At 28.6% G+C, this 19,863-nt stretch overlaps 5 protein-coding genes across 14 annotated transcripts; 3 read left to right on the forward strand and 2 right to left on the reverse strand.

The window, feature by feature from the left end:
• Positions 1-6,603: 6,603 nt before the first annotated feature.
• On the forward strand, positions 6,604-8,397 carry Sap30 (SIN3-associated polypeptide 30). The gene is made up of 4 exons (XM_033466688.2): positions 6,604-6,845; positions 6,980-7,305; positions 7,784-8,011; positions 8,109-8,397. The coding sequence occupies exons 2-4, from the start codon at positions 7,135-7,137 to the stop codon at positions 8,235-8,237; spliced, it is 528 nt and encodes a 175-aa protein (XP_033322579.1). The 5' UTR covers positions 6,604-6,845; positions 6,980-7,134; the 3' UTR covers positions 8,238-8,397.
• A 91-nt stretch (positions 8,398-8,488) lies between these two features.
• Positions 8,489-12,246, reverse strand: Rrp45 (exosome complex component Rrp45). Of its 3 annotated transcripts, none has more exons than XM_076528827.1 (9): positions 11,890-12,241; positions 11,284-11,378; positions 10,960-11,182; positions 10,673-10,890; positions 10,379-10,606; positions 9,939-10,072; positions 9,775-9,854; positions 8,690-8,822; positions 8,489-8,595 (listed from the first exon to the last, which is right to left on the reverse strand). In XM_076528827.1, the coding sequence occupies exons 1-9, from the start codon at positions 11,953-11,955 to the stop codon at positions 8,531-8,533; spliced, it is 1,242 nt and encodes a 413-aa protein (XP_076384942.1). In that variant the 5' UTR covers positions 11,956-12,241; the 3' UTR covers positions 8,489-8,530. The 3 variants fall into 3 exon arrangements, with proteins under 3 accessions (XP_076384942.1, XP_033322578.2, XP_076384944.1); XM_033466687.2 differs by lacking the exon at positions 11,890-12,241 and adding an exon at positions 11,590-11,743; XM_076528829.1 differs by lacking the exon at positions 8,489-8,595 and having other exon boundaries at positions 8,690-8,864; positions 11,890-12,246.
• Positions 12,247-12,963: 717 nt separating this feature from the next.
• On the forward strand, positions 12,964-15,961 carry LOC117218367 (high mobility group protein B1). Of its 5 annotated transcripts, XM_076528837.1 has the most exons (8): positions 12,976-13,072; positions 13,206-13,319; positions 13,429-13,560; positions 14,306-14,463; positions 14,638-14,756; positions 14,837-14,979; positions 15,039-15,213; positions 15,287-15,961. In XM_076528837.1, exons 3-8 carry the CDS (start codon positions 13,499-13,501, stop codon positions 15,347-15,349), a joined length of 720 nt encoding a protein of 239 aa, XP_076384952.1. In that variant the 5' UTR covers positions 12,976-13,072; positions 13,206-13,319; positions 13,429-13,498; the 3' UTR covers positions 15,350-15,961. The 5 variants fall into 5 exon arrangements, with proteins under 5 accessions (XP_076384950.1, XP_076384951.1, XP_033322576.1 ...); XM_076528835.1 differs by having other exon boundaries at positions 12,964-13,319; XM_076528836.1 differs by having other exon boundaries at positions 12,964-13,319; positions 13,432-13,560.
• A 72-nt stretch (positions 15,962-16,033) lies between these two features.
• Positions 16,034-18,477, reverse strand: LOC117218293 (tRNA (carboxymethyluridine(34)-5-O)-methyltransferase alkbh8). 3 transcript variants are annotated; one of them, XM_076528826.1, is made up of 8 exons: positions 18,338-18,477; positions 18,017-18,248; positions 17,746-17,865; positions 17,475-17,678; positions 16,991-17,376; positions 16,766-16,921; positions 16,349-16,617; positions 16,034-16,241 (listed from the first exon to the last, which is right to left on the reverse strand). In XM_076528826.1, exons 1-8 carry the CDS (start codon positions 18,437-18,439, stop codon positions 16,133-16,135), a joined length of 1,578 nt encoding a protein of 525 aa, XP_076384941.1. In that variant the 5' UTR covers positions 18,440-18,477; the 3' UTR covers positions 16,034-16,132. The 3 variants fall into 3 exon arrangements, with proteins under 3 accessions (XP_076384941.1, XP_076384940.1, XP_076384939.1); XM_076528825.1 differs by having other exon boundaries at positions 16,338-16,617; XM_076528824.1 differs by having other exon boundaries at positions 16,034-16,617.
• Positions 18,471-19,831, forward strand: LOC117218368 (mitochondrial transcription rescue factor 1). 2 transcript variants are annotated; one of them, XM_033466686.2, is made up of 5 exons: positions 18,471-18,602; positions 18,784-19,006; positions 19,096-19,232; positions 19,359-19,431; positions 19,616-19,831. In XM_033466686.2, exons 2-5 carry the CDS (start codon positions 18,815-18,817, stop codon positions 19,799-19,801), a joined length of 588 nt encoding a protein of 195 aa, XP_033322577.2. In that variant the 5' UTR covers positions 18,471-18,602; positions 18,784-18,814; the 3' UTR covers positions 19,802-19,831. The 2 variants fall into 2 exon arrangements, with proteins under 2 accessions (XP_033322577.2, XP_076384954.1); XM_076528839.1 differs by having other exon boundaries at positions 18,564-18,699.
• Positions 19,832-19,863: the final 32 nt, after the last annotated feature.

Genomic DNA, 19,863 nt, shown 5'->3' on the forward strand with positions numbered 1-19,863 from the left:
CAATAGTGTACAAAAAAACCTACACTATACATTTCAATAAAAGTCGAAACTCTATTAAATTAGAATCGATTATAGATGGAACTTAATCCAGAAAAATCTACATCTACGTATACGTGTTTTAATTATAGCTAACCTTGCCAAATAAATTACTGTCTCCAAATGAACAAAATTAAAAGAAGTCAAAGCTCTACTACTTCGATAAAAAAAATATCTGAAAGTATGACAACGACGGCAATTCCATATAAGAATTATACAAACAGCTGACTTTTCTGAAATCATATAAAAGCGCTTAACCCGAGCGGAGCCGCCATTTCGACGTCTATTAGCGTTTTTTGGTACGGATAATTACACAGTCGCATTATTCCTGCCGCACACCAATCGGTAAACGTTTTACATCGTAAAGATAGGTTCGATTAGGCTCCGCAATTACCGTAAACATTCTTTCTAGCTTCACCCACATACCTGACGCGAATAATGCAACGAGATTGCCTAAATAAAAACTGGTCAAACAGGTAACTAGAAAAATGAAGGAAGAGAGGGAGGGCTCGGTTCTCGAAAGAAACCGTAAACAATTACATACTTTGCCGTGTATTCCTACTATGCACACCGTTCGCTCGAGTTAAAAGTGTTTTTACCGTAGAAAGGAAAGCTGCTAGTTGATTCTCCTATATGTTGAGTTATCAAAACACACGTACAACAATTATAGTTCAAGTTCAAATGTTTCGTCTAGTAAGCAAGCGAAGCATAAGCTCATTAATATTCCAATTTCCGTAAATTAAAAATCCAATTATTACAATATACAAGCTTAAATCAAACAAAAATGATAGTATAAATAACTTCGGATCAAAATAAAGAGAATTTCATGTAGGAAAGAATGTTTAAACGATCTTCCAGTCTTATATGAAAATGTTTGAAAATAAATTTTTAAACGAAGATCTACTTTTTTCATCCAGTTTTAGAATTATATAGAATATTTGAATATATAATATATATTTGTATAAATATGTAATATAAAATAAAACGATGTCTTTTCTATGCCATAATTAGAAAGACGGATTTTCAGCAAAAATACATAATTTATATTTATTAATTATGATCGTCAGATAAGTAAAATCACTGAAACGTTTGGACAAAATTGTTAACGAGATATCTTGTTAAATATTTCACTGAAGAAGCTAAACGATTTCTTCCAGTGATTTATTTTTGTGACTTAATAAAATTTTCAAGTACTTATCCCTTTGTCAACAAATCCTATCCGCTGAAGAAACGATAAATATAAACCAATTAATATTGACTTAACACTCAGTTACGACAAAAAGACGATTCCACTACTAAAATGTTTAAGAATTATCAAAACAATCTGATGCACATCACCTACTGTTGTCGGCTATTTTTATAAAGCATGAACATTTGATAAAATATTATATAACCGTCTGAAAATGTCTGTTGCCAAACTTATATGTCAGAGTTATAGAAACATGCACGTGTCTAAAATAAAATAGATGTGCATCCAATATATAGGACAAAATAAATTAAATTATTTGTGACACTGAAATCTTAGTGACTGATAGTGACTTACTAACTGACCAAAATGATCGAAATTTTTCTAAAATAGTGCCAATATAAGTTTAACATTAAAATGTTACATACTCGATTCTTTAATCCTACGAAACTTGTCAAATTAAACAACATTTCGATAAAACTATTAACCCCATCTGAGCCTACATACAGATAACATTTTTTATTGATCAGTCACGGTTGGATCAATTAATGTTGTTTTATTCCGTAGACTACATATATCCAATAAGTTTACGTAAAATTTACATAACTTTTGTACCACGGGTAGAGTATTAATAGTGATCGAGTATAAGTTTTATAACATATAAACGTTAAATGAATGTTGATGCTCGATAATCGATTATTAATAAACGTAACATGTAGAGGTACGTGTCACACTCGAGTGCTTTATATCGCAGTGGTTTCGTGTAAAACTGGGTAAGTAAATAATGGGACAATGGAGAACAAAAGATAATTGATAACCACTTAAACGTTATATATATTTCACGATTTTTAATATGTCATTCATGAATGCCCTTTTATATTTGCCATGTTCCGTTTGATGGTTAAACAAGTCAATTAGAAAAGGCACATATTAATTACAATAGTTAACTTCATCAAATAATGAAGTTATAATAATATGAAAATTAATAATGGAATATATATTATACATATATAATAATTATTTGCAACCGTATCATTGTGTTGAATGTTACAAATTTCTTTATAATTTGTATGAATAATATATCTCCTATTATTAATAATTATACTATATTAACTTGATGTAATTAATTGTTGCATAAATTCATGTATGTTTTTCTTAATTCTTTTGTAAAATGTAAACATGAAATTATAGGAGAACATTGCTTACACGTAAGCAAAAAATAAAATTATCACAACATTGTAGTCCACTAAAAATTACAAGGAAAGTACATGGAAAATAGTATATTATAAAAATAGTATTTTATAAAATTAATCATAACTTTATAAAGATAATACTTTATAAAATCAAGCTGTATTTTCTATTGTAATTCCAACTGCAATTTTTTATTACATATTTTCAATATGCCATAATGTAAAAAATCAAATCGGGATAAAATAGCACTCATTGTTTATTAAAATTCCCTTAGTTATAATCACTGTAAAAAGTTTCTTAAAAGTTTCACCAAATGGTTAAAAAATCCTATAAGAAGTTTAATTTGAAGTATTCTTTAGAGATAGAAAAATATTCACGCCATCTGCTATGTAATATATGAACAAAAATGCTTATGTATACGTATATTCAGAGAAAAACGACATTCTCTCGACAATTAATTTTCTTCATTGCGCTAATATCGATCCGCTTTGGTTCTTAATGCAGATTCAATATTAAATGCACCTACGTAATACAAAATTGTATTTTGTATGTATGATTATATGCACGCCGGTAACATTATATTTCCCGCGGCATATGTATGCCTGTATCTAACACGGCTCTCCGTCGTACATAAACGAAATAGTGGTTGGCTCTCGATTTCATAATATTACGTAGGATGTGTTGTCTACATTACATGAATCATGTGAATTCATCAATTTTCGTATAATTCAATATTAATTTTAATTGATGGAAAACTTTTCCGTATATTACAAAGAAAGTTTAGCATTATTTCTAGCAAAAAGGATATTTGTTACTTTTCTCGAATTGTTATTTCTTATTCATACAATGCTAATTATGTTCTACGATATTCTAAGCTGTTCATTGTAATTATACTTACAATTATAAATATTGTAAATGTAATTATTTCATTGATATATTAAATAACAAACTATGATCTATAAAAATAATTTGTTAAGTATTACTCTCTCTCTCTTTCTCTAAACAAAAAGGAGTCAAAAACTTCGTTTACCAACTGCTGGTAGATTTGGAATATATGTACGTATCATATCCATGATTCATCGGTCTCAAAACGTGGAAGTGTACACTGAAATTAAGTATACATTGTTCTACTAACCAACAATGTTCTTGTGACTAAAAACACGTATTGAATATTTTGTAATGTACAAAATTTCAATCATATGAATTGAAAAAAAGATTTCTAAGATAACTAAAAGAAACATTGTGAAATATTCTCCATTATTTACGTACAAAAATGTGTTTCGTAATTCTTATATAAAGTCAGAAGTAAAAGTTAGTAAATTACCATAAGGCTTATAACATTTATCTCTTATTTACGTTAAAACTTAAAGCATTACTTTTGCTTTATATGTGCATTTAAAAATATAGTACGGAATACTAGTACTTTCATTCCGAAAATTGTATTATCATTGAATAAGGACAATATTATCCAAATACGCTAGGCTCATGTTACGATAACCATTCGTAAATATCAGCAAAAAAACAAGTATAAAGTCATATATATCTTCACCGGACTACATATAACCTCATATTACGCACATACAACAAGTACGGTGACGTTTGCGTATTGCAAACATGTCTTCCATCCATTGATTATATTCCCACCATTTTACGTATAATCATCTTCACATATTATCCACATAATCAACACACGGCATATTTACATACATGAAAAATATCAAAGAAAATAAGCGTCGACAAATTTCAGAGAGCAACGATAAGGTTACATGTTAATTAAATAAATCTAGTAAAAATTGGAGGAAATAAATAATGTCATTTTGGCGCCTTGTATACGGTGTATTTTCTGTAGAAGACATGGCGCAGCAAAAACATACGCTTGAGAGACACTTACGCTTACACGAACCGTGCATAACACTCCCTTTTTTCCTTGTTTTCACACATTGGCTCAATTACTTCACAATAAGATAAACTATGATGTTACAGACCATGCTAGGTATTTGTTATCTTGAAAGTTCTAATGAACTGAACCATGCATATGTCACTGTCGATTACGTACATATAACTTTCAATGTTCAAGAATTGCTTGTGAGCGGGAAATCAAAAGCATCACAATATGTTGAGAATTCGACCATAGATATTAAACTGATGACTAAAAGTCCCTCTTATTTTTCATAAGTTTCCTAAGTGCAGGATGCTCGCTGCCGTAATCTAAGCGTTAAGTGGGAAATTATTCGTTATAAAACCATAACGGGTGCTATAGTGCAAGATCCCATATATGCCAATGCATGGCGTAAGTAGCCAAACAGAGACCGATCGTACGCGGGCTACAGCCTTGACGGCTGATTTATGACGAAACACTCGTAATATAAGCCACGCCGATATTTTACGTTGCGAATCGTGGATATCTATGTTTTCACGATGGTAAAAACTGTCACGCGACGTTTCTTCACGTATCAGCACATAACGATAACAAGGTACACGAGAACCTTCTTGCTAAACACATCTCCGGGCAGCCATTTGCTATGACGGTTGTGTAGAAATAAAAGGTATATGCACGATACGCAGCACAACAGCACTTCACCAAATGTTTGTCCGTATTACGCGTATCGTACAACGATAATAGCCTAGTAATCAATTGTTAATCGCTGAAATCTGTCAACGCTTGGAAAGAAAAATATTTAGATTTTTCTTACCTGGACGGTCCTCTACAGCTAAAAGGATTCTCAGCTTCGAATATCGCGACCCCACGCCACTTGTGCGGCATATGAAAGTGTATGGGGAAAATCTGTATTACCATTGGCTTATTTCAGATAAGCCGCAAAAAGTAAGCCAATCAGCATCAACCTTTTATGTTTTGAAGCGTTTCTTTTTACCCCCCCAATAAAATGTCTGCTGGTGAAAAGGGCGGGAAAAATCATGCGTGGAAAATCGTCTACAGAATATCGTTAATTTTAGTTGAAACAATATTTCATTCACGAAACTAAATAAATGATATTTTGGCAATAAAACTAACTTATTAATTTTGATTTGACTAATAGTAGATTCTGATGGATATATGATTTAAATTATTAAGGTTAGAATTTATGGTTACAGCAGATGGCGCTATATTCCGTAAGCTAAAATTAAGGCGCAAATTACAGTATCGCCAACTTGATGCCAACATTACTTAAAACATTTAGACGATTAAACATTTATGTACATATGTAGATAGTGTTCAATAAAAATATTAATATAATCAGTATTGTATTCCTATTAAATTGTATGTTCTGCAGCGTTGTTTTGTAAGTGATATTTTTGCATTACATGTGTTTGAATAGAATCTTTTGTATAAATTAATGAAGATATCATTTTCTATGAATCTAAATAAACTGAATCTATCCTCAATAAATATTTTTCTGGTACTTTGAACTTGTAAAAATTTCATAAATAATGTACGATTTAGGTATGTCGAAATGACAACAATTTCTAGAAAAATATGATTTATGCTATTCAAATTTAGAGCTTTAAGTGTTCAAAATATCAGATACATCAAGTAATTCAAAATCATATTGTATCCTTAATACATATATATATGTTTAAACTATTAATATCTTATTATATTCATTATATTTATTAACTTCAAATATATTCTAAAAACATCCATGTATTTTAAATAATTAATTTACAATTGTTTTGTAAATAAATATATGCATTGACTTATTTATATAGTAAAATGCAACATATGAGCATGAAATAACTTAAACTAGTAGTTCTATGGATTATCAAAATTATAATACATCCGTTTAAAAATTTTATTAGCCATTTATATTATGTTTTGGATGAATCAACAAATATGAATTTATTATTACATTACTTTCTTCTTTATAAATAATTTTCAAATTAGAAATTACATAGCTAAATATCATAAAGAAAAAACATGAATGGAACATGTGATAGGATATGTAATGCATTGTTTGTAATAATATAAAAATACGTGTCATATATTTTGTACAAACTATAAATTGTAAAAAGAATTAGATACATATAGTGATAATATGTAAGTTGGTAGTATTGAATTTACAGGATAGGAATTCCTCAAAGTTGAACCGTCTTGAATGCATATACACACGTATATTGTGTACATATGCATGTATAAACCAAATACACACGCACCCATATATATGTATATGTATATGCACCTTTCGCAGTATCGTGTTAATCAATGTAGTTGTGTAAATAACAAAACGCGGTGAAGCTGGCAAAGAATTACCTATAGCTGAGAACATTAAATAACGAAAATCCGTTGCATTGGAAATAACAAGGTTAAACGTTTGTATTGTGACAAGATGCACAAAACACTTGTATAGTGGATATATAAAAATGACTCATATGTTAAATTATTTGAGGAAAAGGAAAGAAAGTGAAACGTTATAGAATATCGCTCAACGTTGAGGTGCCTATAACACAAACTCTACTATTATTTAAATGATTGATTTATAAGATACCGGTTACCAAAAGTTATATTCTATTGTGAATAGAGAAGTGAATTTCGTTAATGAATTGTGTTTAACAAATGAAATTTGACAGGAAATTATGAGTGTGAAAAGCAGACATCGCCGAGTGTATTTTACTCTGGGACACGCCGTTTTTTGACACAAACATATACGTCGTGACATTTCGAGGTTGTTAAAGTTCTACATACTCTTCATACCGATTTAGTTGATGTTAAGAATAAAAAAAAAATGAATGGATTCAGTACCGGTGAAGAAGATTCCAGAGGAGCTGCTGATCAAATTTGTTGCCTTGTAGATGAGGGTGAACGATGCACTCGGCCAGCTGGCAACGCTTCTTACAGTAAACGAATTCAAAAAACTGTAACACAGCGGCGATTGAAACTTAATCTCGATCAAGTGGTAAGATTAATAATTAAAGATAGTTGTAGGAAAATTATTGCAGCGAATTACTTATTACACTTATTTTTTAATTTTTTTTGTATAATTGTTACATTATATGTGAGTAGTAACAATTAAATAGTTATTTATATATGAAGTATAATGAAATGTCGGTAGTTAAAAAAGAATATATTTTAAAAATTCATCGTGAATGATTAAAGTTTTAATAATTAGTAAACAAGATTGTAGGTATATGATCTAATGTTATTTTTTTAATTCATTTTTATTTTAATAGTTATTATAAAATGTTATTAAGTGTATTGTCATATTGTTTCGCAACATATACTTAGTTGTACAATGAAATACATACATGAACATTGTACATTCAGTATTTGTAAATAATAGTTGTTGAAGTCATTCCTGGATAATCATATTCTAAAAGGAAACTTTCTAATGTTGCAATTTAATTTTATATGATAAGAACTTGATTTGTCAATAGGCACGTCATATATACATTTGTGATTATCATAAACAAGTAATCCAATGTGCAAGATCAAAACAACAGCAGCAGCGAAGGCGTAAAGATTCTGAAGAAGATTCTGGAGAAACTGACAATGACCTTCCAGAGGTTGACCTTTTCCAATTACAAGTTGGTACTTTAAGGCGGTATAAGAGGCATTATAAAGTTTCTACACGTCCAGGTTTAAATAAAGCTCAATTAGCAGATGTAAGTTTAACAATTAATAGCTTAAACAAAAGGAATGAATTATGAAGATACAGTAGATAATATTTCATCAATGAGTCATGCATTTTTTTTGTTTTAGACTCTTATGAAGCATTTTAAGACCATCCCTGTAGTTGAAAGAGAAGCGTTAAGCTTTTTCATGTACACAGTAAAAACGAATGCAAACAAATTGGATCAAAAGAATGGTTTAAGTAATGATACCACATAGCCTATGCTATATTTTATGAGTATGAATTTTGTTATTGTAATGATATTTTACTAGTGAGATCAAAAGTATATGTATGGATTTTTACTTGTTAATAGGCATAGGTATTTTATAAGATCTATGTATAAAACATGCTAAAAAATATATTATGTATAACGATTAATTTGAAACTTTTATTTTTATGCACTTACAGTTATATGATATTCAATAAAAAAGGTGCATCTATTGACTTAGCAGGACAAATGATAGAATACTTTCTGTGTAACTCTATTCTTCTCATTTTATTACTTTACAATTTACTGCATCATGTCTTCTGTATTTAACATTTCAGTAGCTTCTTCTTCACTGTCTTCATTTATTTCTAAAACAATAACAACTCTACTTATTAATGCTCTATATATTAAAAGTATGATGTAAATTCAATGACTAAAAAGTATAAATTTTTAAAAGTATACCTGTGTCATCTGGCATTTTTTTTCTTACTTTCTCTTCTTTCCTTACTTCAGCTGTAATTTCTACATCACTCGCTTCCTCTGAAGATTCTGACATATTCCATGCACTAGGTCCACCTTCACCAATTGACATATGCTGCAGAATTTATTTTGTTAAGTAAATTAAGACCATCTGTAGCTATGAAAAGGTAAAAAAATACGGAGTGTATAAAACTTTACACATTTTGAAGTGCTTCGACAGAGGGATGGAAGATTGGTGAAATGTACCAAAGAAAGAATTAAAAAGGCAAACAGAGCTAATTTAGATACATGGAATTGGAAAAAAGAGACATTAGTTTTGGGAGCAGTTATCTATGAAAGCATAGTTGTGGGAGTTTAAAGAATGGAAGGAAATAGAAAGGTTATAAATAAAGTATACATATAAAATGGAATTTAGGGTTAAGTATGCAAACACTAGAGTATTTAATACCAGATGAAACATAAAGCAATAAGGTCAGGAACACAGCAAGCAACAGAACTTAGAAGTTCAAAGAATAAGTAAAGAAGGAGGAAACACACACACACACACAAGAACTACTAAAAAATTCTATAAAGGAGAAGGAATAGTCGAGTACTATAAGTAGGCTGGAAAGAGAAAATTACTTGAGAAGAAAAGGTTTTAGCATTATAGAAGTACAGCAATGACAGATGATGGCAACAGATATTATACAGTACATAGTTAGTAAGTAGAAACAGATGCAATCAAAGACAAGTGCAATATAATAAAATAAGGAATTTAAACTACAATCAAAGATATAAGTATATTAGGACTACGAGTCTACCGAATTACCTAAGAAGAAAAACATGGAAGCAAGCAATTCATTACACAAGTCAGGTGTGGATCACTGGAAAAATTAAAGGACAAAAAAGCTGCAGGTGGCAGAGAGTAAATATAGATGCCAATTAAAAAATATAGATAGAAATAGAAGTAAAGTATAATTTAGATTACAATACAAAGATGGAATGAGAATGATTAAGTAATGTAATTGAATTTTGTAAGATGAAGTTCCTTTTCAGAGCCGAAATGATGAAAATAAAATTTTACTTACAGTGTCTACTATTAATTCAGCTGAACCTTCTCCAGGTTTTATAATTCTGCATTTACTGTCCTCAGCTTCTTCGCAAACTTCTGTAAAAGGTAGACAGTATTAAATCCATATTAATTTTCATACAACAAAAATAAAATATTGATTAGTGATTATTAAAATATTACCTCTAGATTCCACTTTTTCTACTTCACCCCATTTACGTAATTTAATACTAATACATTCAGTATTGATTGTAGTCAATTTTTTTAGTGTTATGCACTCTTTAAATCGATTTGTATTACGATCATCTTTCTTGTACCTTCAAATAAATATATTAGAAATTTCGCATGAAAATATACTACAAAAACAAATGTAATATATACATATACAGGGTTTTCGGAAAATCGTGGTATAACCGGCAAGGAAGTGAAAATAAAGAATAAAATTTATTCATACACGGCTTCATTTTCCAAAAAATCGAGTTTGAAAATTCATTAGACACGCGTGAACTTAGACACAGCTTGGTTCGTTTGCCCGGCCAATCAAATCACATCTTATCTAACAAGGGGAACTTATGATTGTGAATATCACTTTTGAAATGAGAATGGGTTAAAGTTTTCCTAACCTTGCTTCCACATCCTGAGTTACTGCTTCCCTAATCTGTTGTACTAATGTAGTAGCATAGTTTGCTGCATAATGAGAAACTGCTGATATTACATCTTGCACGGTCATAGTTTTTGTCAAATAATTAAAATGTAAACTACAAACTTCTCTGTAAGAATTCATGCCAAGTGTGAGTTGAGCAACTCCAACTCTTTCTTCCAAATACGTAGGGTCCATAATTGTATCTCCACTGAAAAATAAAACTTTGTTAAAGTACTTTAAACTTAATGCAATTAGATGAATTAAGAACACTGACCTTTCAAATGTTATAAAAGACACACAAACTGGATAATGATATACTGTTAAAGGAAGAGGATCTTTTTCAGAAAAAGAATGAATTATAATATCTTCACCAGTTGATGTTACATCTGGTCTATGAAAATGTAACAAAGCTGCTAATGTTGCAATAGAAGCACAGTCAATTAAATTTCCATCATGATTAATAATATTTATGTCAACTCTTACATTCCATACCTGTATCATATAAATTATTATAATATGTATGATTTTTCATTCTAAAACTATGAATGTGCAACTATTAACCTTTTTATCAGATATAATACATAATGATTCCAAGTCTATACATTTTGAATCTTTAAAACATTTGTCAAGTTGTCGACTAATTAATATTGAAGCTTCAGACTGTCTACCACCATCAAAATGTGAGGCTGCCAATGGATTCAGTTCAACATTGATATGCAACATTCCTTCATTAGGACGTGATGTTTTAGGTTGCTGTATATCACATGATACTTGTGCTACCACCCTGCAATAATATTTTACGATACCATGTAATATGTAATTTAAAGATAATTTGATATTTATTTATATAATGCAGCTTGAAAAAAATATTAGTTTTAATTATACCTAGTTTGACCAAGTAAAACCATACAGCTTCCCCAATCGGATCCAAAATAAAGTTTTACTGATCTTGCTTCCAATAAATTTCTGCCATCTAATCGCTGAAAACATTTCAATTAATTTAAATGTGTGTAATTATAGTGATTTTCACATCTGCATTACTAGTGTTACATGTTGTCAACTTTAATAGTTTTGCATCAATTAAATTTAATTGTTTAAACTTATATTAATCCTTATTCGCCACTTGTGTCAATTGAACATATTTCTTATTGATTCCAAATAAATGATATGTTCTGTACTTTGATTACTTACCAGCAATACTAATAAAATCATTTTAAACTTTTTTATTCAAGGATGATTTTATAAACTATTTATTAATCTTTCCATAACGTTGATTTTCTGTTATTACATTAATAACCAAGGAACAAATTAAGACGGAAAAGTGAGAAACGGATATAGGTTAAACTATATTTTTATAAATAAGTGAATCACTTAATCCAAAAAGAGAAAATGTTTTATCAGAATTTTACGAAATTCTATTGGATATAATAATGTTATAAAATAGCTTTTAATAAATAATGTTCAATAAAACAATTAAATAAAATATCATACCATTCCATATTTCACTGCCTTATTTACAAAATTTTTTTCACAATTTGTTAATATTGATTCCTTCATGATGTGTATGTATATTATTTACAAATATAACACGTGGGTATTTAAATGCGTATAACCTTTGATGAAAATGTCAATTACGCTTGTCACTTTAGCTACGTTATATGTATTAACTTCTAATATTTTTTAGTTTCTTTATAATTATCAATAATATTAAATTCATTTATCGTTGTAGTTTTTATTAAGATATTATAATCAAATATATACTGTTTTCAAAATACAACATACATTTATTCAATATCGATATGTCAATATATTAATCGAGATATGTAAACTATTGGAGAATCGATCTTTGACAGTTGAGTAAAGCTTGGTGAGTTTTTTCGATAAGAGATAATAAATATTATTACTAAATATTTAAAATATGTTAATAAAATGTACGAATTAATTATGTACACGATTTTCTGTCAATTAGAATATTTTTATAAAATTGTATTTACATATGTACAACAATAATAATTGTATCTTAAACATAACACCCATTCACATCTACATACCTATTTTATTTAATTATAGATAACACAATATTCTTATTGTATATACTTCATGTAGATATTATCATTTATTTGAAAAAAGAAAGATAAGATAAAAAAAATAACAATTTTATTTTTCATTCATGAGTTTAATTTTACTCTTTGATCTTCCATATACATAAATATCACGTATTTTTATTATAATGCTTAATAAATATGGCTTTATGGTAGCCAAAATACATAACACAATTTAAAATTAAAGGTACCAATTTCAAATATTTTAATTTTGCAGTATCATGGCTTAGCATATGAATCCCCCTTAACATTATTTTTAAGTCGCAATTATTTAATGTTTCTCTAAATTTTCACTAACGTCTATTTATTTCAATCACAGAATACAAATAAAAAGATAGGAATGTTTAATAAAATTAAAACTAAAATTTTGCAAAAATATACATGTAGAGTTTTGTATGCATGTGTGTTATTCGCGTGCGCGCATTATGCATGGATGTATATGCATGTACATATATACAACCACAAAGTGGCCATGCCCGGTCATATCTGCTTCAATCAGCTTGGTTTATACGATCTGTTTTTTAACATCGAGTCCTGTTGTCAATAACTCGCTTTCTATGATTCAATAACTGGCAAGTACTTTATCATTAAATATTTGGTATTACAATTAAACTGAATTTAAGTGCTTGGTAAAAAGTTGCATTCAAACATTGTACGTGTTCTGTATATAATGCTGATCACGGTACGCGTGATACGTACGGATAGATGTGTATAGATAGGACCGATCTGTGGAATGGATGCTTAATAAGTTACGTTCCGCGTTACTTATAGTCGCTTTTTCTGCACTCCTTTTGCAACGCTGTCATTCAATTGTTGCTGGTAAGTTGGAACACTGTTTACGAATCAAATTAAATCTAGTTTTATTTACTTCCTCTTAACTTTTTCGGATTGAGCTACGAGAAGTAGCTTTTATATTGTGTTGTTGTAGCAGCGATTGCCTTTGTACGTCATCTGTAGGCAAATATCTGTTACATTGGTTTCTTGCTTCCATTACTCCCATGTTGATATTACATTCGAAAGTTTTAATACCTTGGATTAATATCTTGGTTGGTTTATTATTGTAAGTACTATTATTACCGTATTGTTCGTACTTACATATTTTTTTTTTTTTCAACGAAAGTATGCGATGTGACTACATACAGTTCTTTTGTAGTTTGTATCGTAACGAAAGAATCTGTTCTTCTACGATATCGTTTTTTGTTTAGATTTCGTGAAAGTATTATTAATACATGTAAGAATAAAATCTAATATTATTATTTCCAATATGTTCTTATGCTATTTCAGAAACGTGATATTATAGAAACAGACTTATGTATTTCTTATAGAAACAGACTATTTATGTATTTAATGTCAAAATATTTAGCACTATAATTACACAAACCATAATAATTTGAGAAAAGTTGTTTCCAGTATTATTGACCAGATATATCTTTGGAGTGAATTATATCGTATTAGGAACTTTTTTATTAAGAATTGTGAAAAAATGTTACATTTTTGTATGCTCTATAAGACGATTATTAAGGTTATCAGAATGGATATTATATATTTTCTTTAAACTATACTTTTGAAAATTATAATTTGATATTTAGTAATTCTTATATAAATGGGAATAAATTTGACAATTCTATCTTGGAAATACAAATAAAACGTAAATAACTTCTTTGTTTTCAAGAAATAAGAGGATAAAAAGTACTTATATTTATAACATTATATGATGATTATTCAGAGTTGAGTAAAATAATTTTTCCTTTCAACAGTAAAAGTAGATAATAATATTTTAAATAGCTTATTATGCTTTTATAAAGATCATTGGGTTCCTGGGCACAAAATTCTACAAGAAAACATTTTGTAAACATGGAATCAACTGACAGGAAGAATGTTTATCTTACAAAAACAGGTGATAATTCTTTGAATTCTGGTATGAGAGATACAATGATTGTTGGTCAAACAAATATGACTTCAGGTAAAATTTGATTTTATTTTCAAATACAAATACTATATTTGATACTACATAATACTATACTACATACTAAATAATGAGTTATGTATTTAAATAAGATTGACATAAAATGTAATTGAATACAGAAGTATTATATGAACTGACAATCATCTATTTAATTAATTATTTAACTCTTAGAATGTGGTGAACCAGTAATGAAACCTGGCAATGTCTCGAATGTTTCAAATAATCAAACAAAATGGTCAAATATGCAAAGTAAAAATTTTATTCTTAATGCAGTACCAGTGAAGAATGAAGTAAGTTTGTATGATATAATGCAAGAAATGTTTTATACGATAGAAGTGTACATATTAATAATTACATGTTATGTTATTAGATTGTACATCTTGAAGATGGGGCACATTGCAATAAAAAAATGCATTACTATGAGAGACATTATGTAAGCCATGATGAAACAGAGAAACCGACACGTAGGGGAACAAAAAGATACAGGGACAAAGATGCGCCTAAGAGAGCATTGTACGTCTATTTACTACTGATTACTATGCTTGATGGTTTATTTATAAGGGTTTTTTCAGGTCTGCATTTTTTTACTTTTGTCAAGAGCTACGTGGTAAAATGAGAGAATTACATCCAGAGATGGGAGTAGGTGACATTGCCAAAGAATTGGGTAAATTATGGATGAGCACAGATCTTCAAACAAAGTCAAAATATATGGCAATAGCAGAAGAAGATAGAGCCAGATATGAAAGAGTAAGCAAATTTTATTAAGTTATTTAACATATTTTAAAAGTATAAGTAAACATTTAACATTTCAATTATTTAGGAAATAATTGCATACAACAAAAGAGTAAAAAATTATGATCCTGAAGAAGTTGGACCTGTGTAAGTCTTGAAAACATGAATGAAACAGCAAAGGACAGTATACTTTGTCCCAAATCAAGCACTCGCCAATTAAAAATATATAACAATTTTACTAATAGTTTAGTATTGTCAATCGTTATATATATATTATGTACACTATTGACATTAACATCTAAAAAAGTTACACTTATTATAAAATTTGGTTGCAATTTTTGGAAATAGCGTTCGATATCAATCATCGTTCTCCATTAATTTCATAATTGGATACTATTTTTATGTGAATAAGGTGTGCTAATATATTTACAAGCGATACCTAATACAAGTAATTAATATTAATATCAATAGTAATAATTATAATGAAAACCATGATGCCGACGATGATAATAATACTATTATTAATAATATTAATCTATATTACTATTAAATATGTTATACAATTGAAGCACAATAGCAAGTAAAAGTCAAGCAGAGTGAGCTTTGTACAGTGCACTTGTCTTGTCTACTTACACTTTATTCATGTTTATAATGACAAAACTAGATATCAGGGACTATTTATATCTAAAACCCTGTATAGTACACATATTCCATGTATTTTGTTCTTTTTCCAATAAAGATAAAATCATTTAAAGCATTATAATTCTTGTATCTGTCATATTTTTAACTTCTGTTTATAGTTTTGTTATTTAAGAAGGTATCAAAATGTACATAATTCCGTATACAAAAATACTTTATTAAAATCAAATTATTTCACTATTCTTTTTGTAAAATTACACACCAATTTCCTTCGTCATAATATACGTGTTCTATTTTAACCATAGGTATTTGTGAGCACAACTGCGGTAGTTCCCCTTCTTCGAATACGTGATAATATCTTAGAAAATTTCCTCCTTCTTTCCTTTTCCAAGGAACAAGCATATCTGTAGACATAAATTTTGTACGATTTTCATGAACTGGTAATATTACACCATATTCTGTTAATTTCTGTACACATGACGGTGTATTATCTTTTTTACTTGTATTATACTTTAGGTATGCAGTTTGAGTAGAATCTTTTTCTTGTTCTTTTGCCCATACATAAATTAAACATTTTCCATTAGGTCTAAGAAGTCGTGCCAATTCTGCAATTGCTTGTTTTCTTCTTTCATGGGTTGAAAGATGATGAATTACTGCTATGCTTATTGCTGCATCTATACTATTATCTCTATATGGCAAATATAAACAGTCAGATAAAAAAACTTCAAATTTCTTTTTGTAACATATTTTCATTAAATTTTGGCTTCGATCACATCCAACCTGAAATATTAAATGTTTTTTATTATAGATCTTTCATGCAGTAAAAATCTTTGTGTATATTTTCTTAAATTTTTTTCAAATGGTCTTTAAAATTTAATTGTATGAAATATAGAGAAATAAATGAATAAAAAATACAGGGAAGTTATACCTTAAATATATTATGTTGTTCATGAAGATATTTGCCATTTCCACAACCTACATCTAACAGAATGTCACCTGGATTTAATGATTGAAGAAACTTTAAAACGTTTGGCCACTGCTTATGTCTAGTTTCATTGAAATGATTTGAAATATTTTCATAAACCTATAAATAAGTACATTACAATTTCTTTCTTATAACAAAAGGTAGCAGTATATAATTTATAACACATACATTATGTACATAAGAGAATTCTAGTCCTGTTGCTATTTTATCATCTATAAGAGTAGTGGGAGATTTTCTTTTAATGTTACAGTATTGTGGAAAAGCACAAAGGCAATCACCTCTTCTCACTTTTCGAAATGTAAATGACACTCTTGTACCACGTGGTTGTGTCGTTGTTCCATCTGTAGATTTGACTATATCATTATGTCTGGGGCAAATTCCATGGGACCATGCATAACGAGCCTCTCCCGACATAATCAATAATGAACGAGGAGGTAAAAGAATATTGACTTTCTCATCGTCTCGTTTAAAATCCATAATACATGCTGAACCCAATGACAATGACAATATAGAATCTTCAAAGACGCTATGTGTATCAACATGTGGAGGAATTCCTTAAATTATTAAAACATTACGAAAATCTGATAAATAAAGCTTCATGTTATAAAGATTCGTATATATGTATATGTAAATAAAGATTCATGTAATATACCTTGCCCAGGTAAATAATGGTTTATTGTTAACTGATCGTATTCATATGATACGTTGTGATATTGCTTAAATAACATTTGTAAAAATTGATATTCTTCGGGAATAGGTGTAATTGGTATATCAGGATTTACTTCGTTTGAATTATATTGAAATTCATAGCCAAAATGTTTAACTTTTCTATGTTTTAAATCATATGAAACAGATTCTAAAAAGTAAAAAATATATGTAAGGTAAATACCACCTACTAATTAGGCATAAAATATTTATAATACCTTCATTAGTCCAATCAATTGTACTCAATAAATGATTTTCTTCTTCTTCAGTTATAATATTTTCTATTAATCTAAGTCCTGGAGGAAGTTCATGAGATGACTGATCATCTACATCAGGAACTAAAACATAATTTAAATATATTTAATTAGTATTTTTAATTATATGTTTAATTAAATTTTATTAATGTATGATTTATATTAAATATGATATATTAATATGGTATTAATTATGTATTAATATATAATTATATTAAATTAATTAATATAGTACCTGATTCTGTAAATGTTGCATATAATGGTGTATCTAAACCATTAATTTTTACATGACCATGAATTTTTTTATATGTACATTCAGCATCTTCCACTGAATAAAATTTAATGAAACAATAGGATTTATTTGGTGGCATTATTATATCATATTTCGAAACAGTTGAGTTTGTAATATTTTGTAATGTTTCTCGTTTGAGTCCAGTTATCAAACCAGCATTGCAAATCATCAAATACTATAACGGGATACAAAATGAGCAAGTAGATTTTAGTATTTATTCATTTAAGAATACTGTGAATTATATTTATTAACATAAATAATAACCTTTGTTGGATTATTACAGCATTTAATATTCATATCTTTAAGAAGTCTGTGATGAGCTCGTTGTTGTTTACGGAGACTCTTTTTAATGAATTTTTCTTCCATTTCTTTTTAATATATGAGGTTACATTAAATTCACAAACAAAACAAGAGAAATCTTAGTCTTGAATGGTCTGTACTGGCCTGTACCAGTACTGAGTTGTAAGATTTGAAGATTTTCTATCTCAGCGCAGTCGACGGTGGAGTGATGAACTTTTGATAATTTAGCGTGAGTTCGTAGATTATATCAGTACATATATAATACTCAATCGAAGACGGGATTGTTAAAATCACCGCTACACATGCTTCCTACCTGACTATATTGTGTACATACATACATACATACATACATATCCACATATAAATACAGAGTATTACATAACCTTATATAATGTTGTAATTTGTAACAGAAAAAGAATTTCTTAAACTTGAGAATATACGATGTTGTGGAGAACCACTTCAAATCTTGTACGACATACAATATTTAAAAATAGACGAATGTATCATACATTATATTGTATGACATTTATTTGTCAACAACATAGGTTGGATCTAACCTATTCATATTTACAAACGAACCCTATTTCTATAACACAAAAGAGATTAAAGAGCAACAAGCAGATTTCAGAACGAGTAATTACAATGATATAAAATTATTAGCCTTTTATATTGCTTTCGGCAAAAATGAAATACATTTATCTATTTGGACTACACATATTTAGGGACAAGATGATAGTGATGAAGAGGAATCAAAAGTCGATAATTATTTACAAACAAAAACTACGAAAGTAATTAATACTACGATACCTTCCCTTCGGTTAGATGTTGTTACTAAAGTGGCATTTGGATTATCACGCAAGTATGTTATTATCATTAAATATGATTTAAATAAGTAATTAAAGTTTTAATTATCAAATGTTAAACAGCAAATAGTTAAATAATTTCTCCTTTCAACTGATATTCAACTGACTTTATTTTTTTGTAGCAAAGTAGATAAAGCATTTTATAATAGCAATCTTCGTGTCAATGGACAAAAATATTTGAAAAAGAGTAAGATGGTAAGAATAAATTTCAAAATAGAAAGATGTAGTAACATCGTGCACTCATAATGAATGAAGTTATTAATGAAAAATTAAAATAGCTTGCATAACTGATTTTTCATTCTATAATATAATTATATAATTCATTAAGATGCACGAAACATAAAAAAGAAATAAATTAAATTATATTTGCAATATTTAGGTTGATGTTGAAGATGAAATCGATTTAGTACTTGGCAAAAGTAATAATAATCCTGCATTCTTGACAGTACATCGTTGTATACTACTGTCAGCTAAACCAAGTGAGGAAGGAGTAGAAGTAAAATTACTTAGAAATAAATCTTTGTTAATTGAGGATTATGATGATCCTTGGAATGGTGTGAGTTAAATTTTTAATAAACGAATTTTAATAAGCGAATTTTTAATAAACTTGTTTTTTAAATAACCAAA

This window comes from Megalopta genalis, chromosome 2, assembly GCF_051020955.1.
Source record: "Megalopta genalis isolate 19385.01 chromosome 2, iyMegGena1_principal, whole genome shotgun sequence".
NCBI lineage: Eukaryota > Metazoa > Arthropoda > Insecta > Hymenoptera > Halictidae > Megalopta > Megalopta genalis.